The sequence below is a fragment of the Rhinolophus ferrumequinum genome, chromosome 20 (genome assembly GCF_004115265.2).
Source record: "Rhinolophus ferrumequinum isolate MPI-CBG mRhiFer1 chromosome 20, mRhiFer1_v1.p, whole genome shotgun sequence".
Classification (NCBI taxonomy): domain Eukaryota; kingdom Metazoa; phylum Chordata; class Mammalia; order Chiroptera; family Rhinolophidae; genus Rhinolophus; species Rhinolophus ferrumequinum.
Window position 1 is genome coordinate 26,307,216 of NC_046303.1, and position 12,218 is coordinate 26,319,433.

Sequence of the window (12,218 nt, forward strand, 5' to 3'; positions counted from 1 at the left end):
ACCCGGTATATAATATAATATAATTAATATAATATAATATAATATAATATAATATAATATAATATAATATAATATAATATAATATAATATAATATAAAATACTGGGTTTTATATTAATTTTTGTCCCAAAAGATGCATTAGAGCTGATTGTCCGGTTAGGTCTTATTTTCGGGGAGATACGGTATAGACCTCAGGGAGTTGAGGTAAGACATGAGGGAAGGACATGGCTTCTACTAATTGTCATATCATAGTATAGTTGAGTGGATAAGAGCATGGTCTCTGAAGTCAAGTCCCAACTGCCACTAATTAGCTGTGTGACCTTGGGCAAGTTACTCTCTGTGCTTCAGTTTCCTTATCTTTAAATTTGGGATTACAGTTGTACCTACTTCATAAGATTGCTGTGAGGATTAAAAGACTTTATTTAATAAATTCAATATAAATATTTACCATTGTTATTATTAGTACAAGTGCAGAACCTCCCACTTTAATAGTAATTGAATTGGACATCCAGTTCTTGATATCTTGTAGAATGAATGTTTAGTTTCCATTCCCAATTAGAATACAAAAGTCCGAATAATTTTCATTGATAGGCCAGCAGGGTTGATGTGAGATTGTCTTGATAGCCTATTGTTTTATTATGTTAATGTGACATACACTATATTAGTAACCCCTATTAATTATATTTTAATTCATTCTATACCAAATGTATTTGCATGTGTATGTGTATCTGTGTATATACTATTGAAATCCCCTCACATATCCTTCCAAAATCATATGGAGTAATAGTTTGAGGAATATCTAAGATTATGGAGGCATACTGCCTGGATGTGAATGCAAAATCTACGATTTCCTAGCTATGTGACTTTGGGAAAGTTACTTAACCTCTCTATACTTAGTTTTTCCATTTGGGGATAATTATCCCTCCCCCCGCAACGGGGATAATTGAATACCTACCCCATGGGGTTTTGTGAGAATTAAATGAATTTATATGTGTTAAGCACTTAGAATGCCATAACATTATCTGGCACATAGTAAATACCAATAAGCATTTGTTAATAAATAAATCACATCTCACTCCATCCACAAGCGGATTCCCTATTTTAAATTTCATGTTTAACAACTCGTGCTTTTCTTTGTATATTTGACTTGTCCTTGTTCTTCAGCCAGAGTGTACCAGGAACACATCTGTGGTTGGACAAGTTGGGTTTATTTCTCATTGCAGGGAGCAGGAACGTACAGCATGGACATCTGTGGGCATCTCAGTCACAGTGTCACAAAGGACTTACAGCACTTGGACTTCCATTGTGACTTTTTTAGGAGGGTTCTAATAAGTGTGCTTTGGCCTGGATTGAATGCTGTAAGAAAGCAAGGATAACTGTGTGGCCAGGTATCTCAATATACCTTATTTGGAAGGAGGAAAGACTAGCAGGAGACTAAAGCTATAATTGGTGGAGAAACAGAGCTCATATTAGCTGGCAGAGGGAATTATTTGATAATTTTGATGGTTCTCACAGTTACCCTGTTTTTACTTGACAAATCATGAAGTGGTCTTATTTTTTGTCTCACTCCATCATAGTACAGAATGACTTTGCTTGATTTCACCCTTTGTGAAATTGTTGATGTCCAACAGGACAATGCCATGGCACAGCTCTGAGTGTCAGGACAGCTGCTATTATAAAAACACCAAGGCCAACTGAAAGTATCAGGCCGGCTTCTAGACAATGGTGGCTGCTCTCCTCTTTCCCAGTCTTAAGTATTTATTCCAAAACATGATAATAATGCTTGGTTTTTATAAAGTTTATATGAATGGTATACTTTCGTATTCTTCTCTGATTTTCTACCCTCTTTGATATATTTGTGGGTTTTACCCTACTGATGACTGTGCTCTCATTCATTTATTTCTAACTCTGCTTAGTATTCCACAGAATTGACATCCATAATTTTATACCCATTCCCTTTTTGTTGGACACTTGAGTTATTTCTGGAAATTTGCAATTATAAGCAATATTTCAATGACAATTCTTATAAATATCTCCTGAGGTAAATGTCTGACAGTTTTTTCAGGGTGTATACCTGGGAGTGTAGTGTTCACATCTTCAATCATACTAGATTATTCCAAGTTTTTTTCCAAAATGGTGAGCATAAGTTAGATTTCCACCAGTGGTGTTTAACTGTCCTGGTTTTTCACATCTTCTTCAGTACTTGGTAGTGTCAAACTTTTAAATTTCTGGTAAACTGGTGGATATAAAATGTCAGTTTGGATTTTATTTTACGTTCTTATTCAGTCTAATCGTTTCTGGCTTTGAGTGGTTAAGTTTAGTATTTTGTATTCATTTCTTCCAAATCTTATTTTCTTTGACCACTTTTCCTGTTTCTTTGTTTCTCCTTCCTTAGAGTTTATTACAGCAGTTTGTTGTTATTACATTGTTTCCCTTGTTTAGAAGTTATACATCCTTATTTTATCTATATATATAAAGAGATTACCTTAAAATGTTAAGGTCCTGACCCAAATGTATACAATCTCTAATTAATATATTTACCTTCCTAAGGGCTTTAGACTATTTTATCTCTGATTACCCTTTACCAACTTATGTACTATGCAGTCTTGAATTTTAGTCTTGTCTTGCTATTTATAACTCTGTTAGTTTTCTGTTGCTCCCATAACAAATTACCACAGACTTAACACCTTATCTTACAGTTCTGTAAGTGAGAAATCGGACATGGATCTCGCCTTTTTTGAGGCTCTAGGAGAGGACCTGTCTCCTTGCTCATTCCAATTGTTGGCAGAATTCAGTTCCTTGCAGTTAGAGGATGGGATCTCCATTCCTGTACTGGTTGTCGGCTGCGGACTGTTCCCAGCTTCTAGAGGCCATCCACATTCCTTGGCTTTTCTTATCCTCTTCCTCCAAAGCTTGCAATGGCAAATCAAGTACCTTTCATGCTTCGAATCTCTCCTGCTTCTTCTGTCTCCTCTTCCTGACCTGTCTGGGAAATGTTCTCTGTTTTTAAGGGCTCATGTGATTAGACTGTGCCCACCTGAATAATCCAGACTACTTTCCCATTTTTGGTTTGAACCCTGAATCATATCTGCAAAGTCGTTTTTGCCATTCAAATAACATCTTCACAAATTCCGAAATTTAAAGCATGGAATCTTTGGGGGGCTGGGAGCAAGCATTATCCTGCCTACCACATTCCCCTATTTAACTATTATAATTATGCTTTTATAGCCAATGTTTTATTTTACTCGCCTTTACGATTTTCTTTCATCACCTTACATGTGGCATCTTAGACTCTGTTTCTGTGTTCACTTTCCTTTTTATGAGAAATAAATCCTTGGAAAATTCCCTAATGTTGGTCCATTATAGTTAAACTTTCATTTTCTGTCTGAAAAATGTCTTCCTTTGCTCCTGATAATTAAAGAATTCTGGATATGCAATTCTAGGTCTCCCACCAGGCCGTTAAAACTGAAGGTTCTGTGATCTGTGATCAGTAACGTGCCAGAAAGAAGCCAGATTTAGGATTCCACTACTATACCAGACCCCTGCTGTGAATTTGGGAAAGACTTTGAGGATTTTCCTTTCTTGTGATTCCAGTTATATAATTAAGAGGTTTTATTTAAAAATAACGTATAAACTTATGCTTCCAGGAAGATCTAAGAGATGTAATTTTTTCTAATTCTTTTGCTTGAAAAAGAAAAATTTCTGGACATTATGTAGTAAACAAACCATAAAATGACTCTGGAAGTTGGAGAGAAAGCAGGCAAGCTAGATTGCACCAGTGTCAATATTTTGGTTGTCATATTATACTGTAATTTTTTAAGATCTTATCATTGGGAGAAACTGCATAAAGGATAAATAGAATCTCTGTGAAGTTATAATTTCATGTAAATCTACAATCATCTCAAAGCATTTCCTTTTTAAACTAATACATTAGCTGTTCTTGGGGGTTCTGCAGTGGTTGTATTTTCAGAATACCTCATTGGCCACATGGCTGTAAACAAAAGTCTTAAGTTTGCTTCCTATAATGATTTTTTCCCCATCTGTAATGTTCCAAACATACAAATACAAAAATGTTTTGGACCTACAAAAATGCACTAATTTTTTTGGTTTGTTTTGTTAATTCTAGAAAAGTTCAGACATTTTTTTGTGATCTCGTGAGGCATGCAAAGTAAGTATAATTGAGTATCTTTTAAGTCATATGAGAACAATAAAATAAATATCTCACCTTTATTATTATAGGCTAGACAATATGACTTTTTTAAAAAGTCTAATATGTATTAATATTTCTTTGGAACTTGTTCTTTATGAACAATTTCTTAAAATTATACAAGAATAATGACTAAGCCATTCTAGAAAACACAAATCTCAATTTTTGAGAATATGGGATCAGCAGTATATATTATGTTATATAATACAGAACTACAGGAATTATCAAATTAAACTGGAACTCAGTAAGGTCTCCAAAGGTCTGTTCTTTGCCTCATTCACTGAATCATACTTATTCCAAATAACCCTTGGGCAATTGCAAAAATGTAATTGACTCATAGCTTTGAGAAGCGCAGCTACTATCTGCGATTTACATTAATCAATATATACACTATTTACAAGAAAAGCCTATAATGAAAATCATGAAGGAATAGAATAATACACAAACAAACATGTACTCTCTCCTTGTGTTTCTTTGATAATGAAAGAACTTTACTATATAAAGACATCTATAAAATTGAAGTTATTTTTCAAGAGCTATTATCTCAGTGTTGACTTGGTTAGCTTAGAAGCTGAGAAGGTCTCGAGTATTTTGCTTTAAGCTACACTTTCTCAAGCCTTTATTTATCACATTTCTCTCAATAGCTCAAGAAGATTTTTGTAACTGATCATTCTACTTGATTCATTCGAAATCCACTGAAAGCTTAAATTAAGCTTGAAATGAAAAGGGCCAGGAATTAGAAACACAATGTTTTAACCTGTTTCCTCAATGAAACCTTGTTTCCTTCCTAAAGTTTTTAAACTTATGTATCAAATAAATTTCTTCAAGCTCTTATTGTCTTCACAGATGCATATCCAGTAGACTTCCCGTTCTGGTCATCATGATTTCTGAAACAATATAAACACTTAGGTTTAAAGTTACTTTTAGTCAAGAAGAGAAAAAAATGAAGACTTTTTACGTGATTATATACACGATTCTAATTTGAATGATGTTTGAAAGTTTCCACAAGTGAAGGAATCACTTATGTTTATTTGCAGTTACAGTTTTCTACATACTGTAGATTTGTGTTAGTCAAGATTTTCCAAAGAAACAGAACCAATGGGATGGATAGGTGATAGATAGATAGATGACAGATAGACAGATAGATAGATAGATAGGTACTATAGAAAGATAATAGATAGATGGATGTTTATATGAGAATTGGATCACATCACTATGGCAGTGGGGCCACTGGTTCCTGCTATCCCAGAGCGAAGAACTCTGATGCCAAGTGTTGGAGAAGATGGATGCCCTAGCTCAAGGAAAAAGAGAGAGAATCTTTGCTTCTTCCACCTTTTTGTTCTATTTGGGCTCTGAATGGATAGGTTGATACCGCACCCACATTGGTGAGGGTGATCCTTTTTACTCAATCTACAGATTCAAATGCTAATCTCTTCCAGAAACACCATCACAGACACATCCAGAAACAATGTTTTACCAGCTATCTGGGTGTCCCTTACGCCAGTCAAGTTAACACATAAAATTAATGGTCAAAAGACTCGTATGCCTGTAAGGATTTTAAAAACAATTCATTTTATGTGAAATAAGTATTATTGATGTCAAATTATGTTTTATATTCAGAGAAGTGAAGCATTTCTTTCTGTACTTTCTGTCATTAGTGTGCCAAATACTTTCATTGTTGGAAAGCGATAAAATTAATCATTTTGGGCTTTGGCTGCATGTTAGCAGCAATTCTGATAAATTTAAGAATGTTCATGGTCCTCCGTATTAAGCACATTAGGGGTGCCCATTCATTGATATTCACTGCAGCATGTGTGTTTGGGGTGGGTGGGGAGAAGCAAGAGGGGATGCAGATAGGCACTTCTAAGAGGCAAAAGAAAAAATAAAATCTATAGAATATTTTTCAGAACAGAAAATCAGTGCCAGGAAGAGGAGTAAGAGCCTTTAGGTGGTATTGATTGTATATGTTTGTGTATGCAGAAAGCTGAGGGATGCACATGTACCTACAGTTTGCCTTAGAGTGTAAACTACAAGCAGATATATTTAATACTTTTATTTAAAAGTTATGATAATATAGCTTAAAATATTTTAATTTCTCTGTGAGCTTCTATATGTATTTGGAATGTGATAGTCCTTTACATAAAGACAATAAAAATTATCAAAGACATCTATTATTTCAGTGCTTTGTGCCACAGGCGTGGGCACTCTAACTTATCAGAGGGAAACAGGAACTAGCTTTTATTAAAGGAAATGTGTGTCTAAGATATTTACTTCTTAAAACTTTTAACAAAAGTAACTATCGCTGAATACTATACAAGATGCTAAACTTGATTCTCTTTTGCTGTCTATATAGCTTCAAATGTCTTTCTCACTGACTCATTTTTGACCAGAACTATGGACACACCTTGACATTAACTGTCCAATGAATGCGCTGGACAAAATAGCCAAACTGCAGGCATCAAAATAGAAAAGAAGAGAAGCAAGGGCAAGCAATATGTATCCATAGTTCATTGGTCAACTTATGAACAGACATGGGCAATTATAAATCAGTCTTTTCAGCAATTCTGAGACTTGGATCAAGTATGCACATAATGTATTCAATAAAAGTCTGGAAAGTGTCTGGTGAGTCCTGCAGCTGGAGGTAGGGAGAGATACCCCATTTGGTGGCATGAGCTCTTTCTCCATCCTATCCACCAGCTAGTTACCTGTCCGGTAATCAAAACTGGGAAGAGAGACTCCTCCCTCAAAAGCCCCTCAGTGGAGATTTTTTCCCATATATATAATGCTGTAGTCCCCTTCCTATTGTGTTCAGTTCTCTAAAGTAGATTCCACTTTCTTAGAATCTAACTATAGAATTTTAGAGATAAAATTGACCTTAAAGATTATTTCACTGCCTAGGGAAGTTAGGCTCAGCATTACTAATCATGTAGCTAATTAGTGGTAAAACTGGTGATCAAACAATCCATAAGACTTCTAGTCCTGTTTCTTTGACTACACTGTCTGTTTCTCCCCTCCTCCGCCCTCCCCCGCACTCCTTCTCCTTTTATTCTCAGGATGTAGCTGAGAAGCATTGCAATAATGTCTTGGTGGCACTTCTTTAAGCATTTTCCTTCTCCATGTATTCAGAAGAATCATATCGTTGACCACAACAATTTGTTTGATGCTTTAGGAATCTCTCTGCTTTTCTGCCCACAGCCTCAAAGCCAGTGGATTTGGAATCTTGCGCTGGTCCTGTCCCTAATACTTCACAGCTGTGCCACGTTCCCTGTCCTGTTGAATGTGAGGTTTCGCCTTGGACAGCTTGGGGACCTTGTACTTATGAAAACTGTAACGACCAGCAAGGCAAGAAAGGTACGTTAATAGTCACATGACATGCTTAAAACTCTCCTCAATTAAGTCAAAGCATGAATTATTTAACAATGTTTCTGTGTTGTTTCTTGCAGTTACTCATTTGTGGTTTTTCCAGAATGGGTCAAGAGTATTGATTGCAAAAGATGAATAAACCTACTCTGGTGATGGTACCAGAAGATTAACACTAAAGAACAATATAGACAAGATACTTGTTAATTTAGACGACAGATGGAGACCATCTAAAGCAATTTAATGCAGTGGTTAAGATGAGCTGTGCTGTCAGACTGACCTGGACTGGAAAACCTACTCAGTCCTATAGTCTTTAGAAAAGTTAATTAACTCATCTAAATCTTTGTCCCCTTATCTGCAAGAGAGGTGTAATAATATCTGCCACCCAAGTTGTCTCTAAAGATTCAATGAGATAATAAACATGAAGTACGTAATTCAATGCCTGACCTATAGTTAATGCCCAGTAAACAGAACTCATCACTTTGAAGGTAAAAACAAAAATAAAACGCTATTGCTTTCATGATGCGAATGATATATCTAAGAGGAGTAGAATAAATGCAATGGTTTACTACATGGTAGGCATGGCGGGGTTATTTTCCCATGATCTAGTAATTGAAATCATTTTCGTATTTTGTTTCAAAGGACAGCATCTTAGTGATTCTACTGTGTGCACATAGCAATAAACAGACATTAATTTTGTTGTGCATTGTCAGGAAGGGCAACACTTAGGTGCTATTAAAGCACAGAGCAGGACTTTGAATACTCCTCATTACAGCCCAGATGGTTTATATCCCTAATTCAAATTCCCAGGGAATCTAAAATCAACTAAGGCTCAAAGAGGCAATTTCCCTGAGACTATCCAACTTCTCGGAAGCTCCTTTCAAAGTTAATTGTGTGATAGTGTTAAAGAATTCAGAGTAATAGCACTTTTGTCTGGTCATGAATATTTCTGAATAGCTTGAGATTTCATTGTTTCTTTGAATATTTTATAACTACAGACTTCCCAAGTCAGGCAAAATCAATCTAGATTTTGCTCTCTTTCCCTCCCTCCCTCCCTCCCTCCCCCCAACTCTAGCCCTCAAGGGAGATGGTAGGTACTTGGCATTTCTTGCCTTATTTTTACTATAGTAAGCTAACACCAAATGTCCCTCTTTGGCCATTCTGTTTATTCATTCATTTATTCATTTAATAAATTATTAATGAGCTCACATTAAGCTGGAGTTTGGGGATACACCAGTGGTTAAAGCAGATATGACTTTTACCCTGTAACCTCATCCAGCTTTCACTCGGGGTTTCATTCAGGCTTCTGCAACAGTCAACCCATGATGGTAACAATATGATGGTAACAATACCCTTTCCCAATAATTCAGGTTTCAAACTGAGGAAGCGGCGCATTACCAGTGAGCCCACGGGGGGCTCTGGGAGCATTGGGAACTGCCCTCACTTACTGGAAGCCATTCCCTGCGAGGAGCCATCCTGCTACGACTGGAAAGCAGTGAGGCTTGCGGACTGTGAACCAGATAATGGAAAAGAGTGTGGTCCAGGCAGTCAAGTTCAAGAGGTTGTCTGCATCAACAGTGATGGTGAGACAGTTGCATCTATCCTGTTTTTTATGAATGAATGTTTAACCCTGGAGATATCCTTTACCCTGTGTTAACAACTTGTCTTCGTTCATCTTAACTACTTCCATTTACAAACACAGAAATAGCTGTTTCTTCCTTTCTCCCTTCCTTCTTTTTTTTTCCTCCCCCTCCTTCTCGCTCCCTCCTTTCTTTTTGCTGTATAACGTGTTTCGCGGAGCTCTTCGAGTGATCCTGGATTTCGCTGCTCTTCTTGAGGGAGAGGAGAGCTCTCTCTCTTTGCTCTTTCTTGCGTTCGGAGTCTGCTTTCGTAGGATCTTGCAAAATTTTTCCTCTCTGTCTCTCTCTCTCTCTCTCTCTCTCTCTCTCTTCTTCTCTCCTCTCTCTTCTTCCCTCTCCCTCTTTCCCCCTCCCCCCTTTCCTGCCTTTCTTCCTTCCTTCCTCTCTTTTAATACTCTTTCTTTTCCTTTCTTTCTAATGGTAGCAGTAGCAAGGTTAGTTGAACTATTATAGGATATTTTTTTAATTTGAAACAGGTGATGTTGAATAAGACTAAAATTATCATCAGGCCAATAATGGATTAAATTGCCAAATTTAAAAACAACAAGGAAAGGTAACATTTTTCTAATTGGTATTTTTTTTTCCAAAGAAAATGAGAAGGGTTGTAAGGATTGGTTGACTTGTCTTGAGAAGCCTTTATTTTTTGCCCTGATACTGTGTCTTAGTGATATAATTTAATTTCCTGATTCCCAATCCACAAGGTGTAGCAGAGCCTAGAGTTCCTGAATCAAACTTCTGATCTCTTAGGGGCCACCCCTCTAGAAATGTCAGAGAGCCACTGGGATGGTGATTTTCCACACAGTTCTTTTCCTGAACCACAGGCATTATACACATTGGACTTTGACAACTGATTTTTGTTTAATACAATATCCTGTCTTGTTGTTATCCCTGACTTAAGATTTTTACATTCTTTCCAAGAGAGCTGCTACTGTTTTGAGGAAATCCTTTGACTCGTCAGCCATCCCTGAGTCACACTTAGGTAACATAGACCTTCTGCACACATAGTTTAAAACCTCTGGCTAAGATCATTGCTCAAATTCCTTCCTACTCTCGAATCCTATGACTCTGCACATCAGAGCAGCCTGAGAATCAAGCCCCAGGGTCCTCTGGTTTGTCAGTTTGTGCTGTTTACAGCATCTGTGGAACATTCTGGTGCCCTCTCAGGGGCAGGAGAACATCTGGTAACTGTCATCATTCCTTCCATCGTATTTTCTCACAGCCAGCAGAATTGTTTCCTCCGGTGATTCAGTCATTGTTCAGTAGAGAAAGATACTCTCTGGGGTAAGAGACTGACAGACACTCTCAGTACTGAGAAATTAGCCTTTCAACTTTGAGACGTGCAGTGTTGTCTTTGTCCAGGCTTCCAAGGCAGTCCTGCAGGGACGCCACTAGGTAAAACCCGAAACAGCATTGAGGTGGCAAGGTGAAGAGGGGATTATTCTCCAAGTATTTTACAATGAATTTCATGTATTCTGCTGTTCTTTTCCCTCTGTAGACATAATTAGCTATGATACAGCCTTTCTTTAGCTTTTAGCCAGTTCTGTTCTAAAGGGAAAGAATAAAGGGAGATTGACATCTAGGAAAAAGAGAACAAAAGAAACATATTCTGTTGTACTTATATACCCACTTCCAATCCTAATTTGGATTAGATGGCACTCTTTTTATTATCTTCTGAGTTGCTTTAAAAACAGTAAGGGATCATATTTATTTTAGCATCATTGGTAACTCCCTTACTGATAGTGCTTCTTGATTTTTTTCCTCAATTCAAATAATTTTCCTATAGACCTAGGAAGGAACTGGGATCCCAGGTATTATAAAAGGTGTATTTGGGTGAGGTAAAATTAAAAAAAAAAAAATCCTAAGATGAATAGTTAATTGTGCATGGACTTCTGCCTAAATATTATCAAATGAAAAATCAGATCTCATTTATTGCAAATTGAGTATATTTTAAATATACTAGAGGAATTGGCAATTTTAAATACGTCAGTCGTTAATTCTAATTTTGTCAGGTAAAAAATGTTTTGTAATACAAATATTCACCTCCTAAATTGCCTTGTGGAACACTGAATAACAAGCAGAAGAATGAGCTAGACATGTCTAGTCATTGAAAAGTAATGTATGCTATAACCTAAAAGCAAATTAATAATTTGCAGTATACATAAACTGGTTTCACTTCGTCTATCTCACAGACAGAGTGAATTAAGAATGGTAACATGTATTCTATTGATATTCAATTTGTTATTATTGTCCTTTGTCAGAACATCTCTTTCATCATTGAATTTTACTTCCTGACATTAACTAGTTGTAGTGCAACTCAATATTTTGACTAGATTCATATATAGGGGTTTATAAACTCAAGGAAAGTCTCTATTATTATAAGTCCTAGAGGCTGCTCAAATTTATATACAATCAAAGCATGATTGTGCTGATGGAATCAGAGCAAAAGCTGGAGATCTGTAAATATTACTCCAGTACTATTACCTTGTGGTTACCTGGTAAGTGTTTAGCAGCTGCACCAAATGTTGTTTTGTAATTTAATCGAACCCAGGGAATTCCAGTTGATTAGTTGTGCAGGCTCTACCTCTAGGCTTGGCTGCGGCTATAGATTTTGTTTTATAATTAAGTTAAAGCTCAACTAGGGAAATGAAACCTTAGAGTCTGTGAATGTAGCAAATAATAAAATAACTTGTTTTCTCTCCACATTCCTCACCAATTTTAGAAGTTTGTTAATGACCTCACAACATTTCAAGTCTCAAAACCTTTTTTCCTGAAACATGATTTGTCCGGGCTTCCAGAGATCATTAGGATTAGCTGCTGCTGCTGCTTTCAGTTTTTCAACTGTCTGCCAAGGAGCAGGACTGGGGAAGGGCTGTGAGGACTCCCTGGACAGATTCCCTGACAGAGAAGTATAACTTCTCTGAGAACTCAGAGAATGCAGAGTACTCAGGTGAAAGAGAACTCAGAGGACAATTCGACTCTCCAGAGAGAAACATCTCAGGTGTAATATAAAAA

General features: G+C 36.6%; 1 protein-coding gene across 1 annotated transcript in view; it reads left to right on the forward strand.

The window, feature by feature from the left end:
- THSD7A (thrombospondin type 1 domain containing 7A) overlaps positions 1-12,218 on the forward strand; it is a 626,307-nt gene that overhangs the window by 476,386 nt on the left and 137,703 nt on the right. Inside the window, exons 7-8 of the mRNA XM_033088067.1 lie at positions 7,402-7,557; positions 8,937-9,149. Of these exons, the coding sequence (XP_032943958.1) occupies positions 7,402-7,557; positions 8,937-9,149 (369 nt within the window). The remainder of the gene's footprint in view (positions 1-7,401; positions 7,558-8,936; positions 9,150-12,218) is intronic.